The 1675-nt window shown below is 37.6% G+C and overlaps 1 protein-coding gene across 1 annotated transcript in view; it reads left to right on the forward strand.

Moving 5' to 3' along the window:
- LOC107479725 (zinc finger BED domain-containing protein RICESLEEPER 2-like) overlaps positions 1-597 on the forward strand; it is a 2330-nt gene extending 1733 nt beyond the window's left edge. The window contains exon 2 of the mRNA XM_016099833.3: positions 164-597. Within this exon, the coding sequence (XP_015955319.1) occupies positions 164-597 (434 nt within the window). The remainder of the gene's footprint in view (positions 1-163) is intronic.
- Positions 598-1675: the final 1078 nt, after the last annotated feature.

Consider the following 1675-nt stretch of genomic DNA (forward strand, 5'->3'; position numbering starts at 1 on the left):
AATGCAGTCAAATATGTCAAGTCATCTCCTATGAGATGTGAAAGCTTCAAAGCGTGCATTGAGCGGGAGAGCATCAATTATAAAGGGCTTGTTTCTTTGGATGTCGAAACTCGGTGGAATTCGACATATTTAATGTTGGAGACAGCATTGAAGCTTTGAGCAGCGTTTGATTTGCTTGAGTTGCAAGATGATAAATATATTAATGAGATGAGCAAATCTTATGGTGTGCCTACAGATGATGATTGGACTTATGCAGAGTCAGTTTTACCATTCTTGAAAATATTCTATGATGCTACATTGCGCATTTCTGGGAGTTTGTATGTCACTAGTAATAAATATATGAAAGAAGTCTTTAGCATCGGAAGAAAAATCAAGTTGCATTGTGAAAATACTGATTTGAGCATAAGATTAATGGCGTCCAAGATGCAAAGGAAATATGATAAGTATTGGGGAACTCCAAATGTCATTAACATGTTGTTGTTAATTGCAATTGTGCTTGATCCATGTCACAAGTTGGATTTTGTAAATTGGATTTTGGATGAGTCATTTGGTGTTGAAAAGGGAGGAGAACTCAAGTCAAAATTTTTACTTGCTTGAATTCCCTTTATAATCACTACCAAGGCAAAGAAGATGAATCTCAAAGCAAGATGCAATGATCAATGAAGAGGATGAAGATGATATCCTGAATATTTATTTGCAATCAATTGGACGTGATTCAGATGCTAAATCTGAACTTGACAGATATCTGAAAGAAGATTGTGAGCCTAGAAACAAGTCGGCAGAGTTGGATATTTTGGGTTGGTGGAAGGGAAATTCAACCCGATTTCCTATTCTTGCACGTATGGCTCGAGAAGTTTTAGCCATACCGGTTTCTACAGTTGCTTCTGAGAGTGCGTTTAGTACAGGAGGAAGGATTATTGACCCTTATCGGAGCTCCTTGACACCATATATGGTGGAAGCTCTTGTATGCACTCAAGATTGGGTAATAGATGACCCTTTTGGACTAATTGAAAATTTTGAAGAGATTGAAAAAGCTGAACAAGGTAATATACTTTTTTTTCTTATTACTTGTTTGTTACTAATTGTTAGTTTTCTATAATTAATGAGATATTTTTTTTCTATGTAGGGAGAAATTCTTCAAGAAATGTTGGCACGCTTGATTCTCTTGAAGATGATTAGAATATTGTAATGGGCCAAAATTGTGTATTTGTGTTAGATTTGAATTAGTTTATTTTAACTTCATTTAGGTTAGTGTCATATTATATCATATTTTGAATGTTGTCATTGAACAAAAAGTAAGACTATGCTTTAGTTTACTAGTATGTAAATATTTTATGATTCTTTCAACTTTTGATTTAGAGAGAGAGAGAGGGGGGAGAGAGAGAGAAAGAGAGAAGGAGGAGAGAGAAAGCGAAAGAGAGAGAAAGAAAGAGAGAAGGAGGAGAGAGAAAGCGAGAGAGAGAGAGGGAGAGAGAGAGAGAGAAAGGGGGAAAAGGAAGGGGAGAGAGAGGGGAAGGGAAGAGAAAGAGGAGGGAGAAAGAGAGAGAGATGAGAGAGAGAGAAAGGAAGGGAGAGGGAGAGAGGAGAGAGAGAGAGAAAGGAAGGGAGAGGGAGAGAGGAGAGAGAGAGAGAAAGGAAGGGAGAGGGAGAGAGGAGAGAGAGAGAGAAAGGAAGG

Source organism: Arachis duranensis, chromosome 3 (genome assembly GCF_000817695.3).
Source record: "Arachis duranensis cultivar V14167 chromosome 3, aradu.V14167.gnm2.J7QH, whole genome shotgun sequence".
NCBI lineage: Eukaryota > Viridiplantae > Streptophyta > Magnoliopsida > Fabales > Fabaceae > Arachis > Arachis duranensis.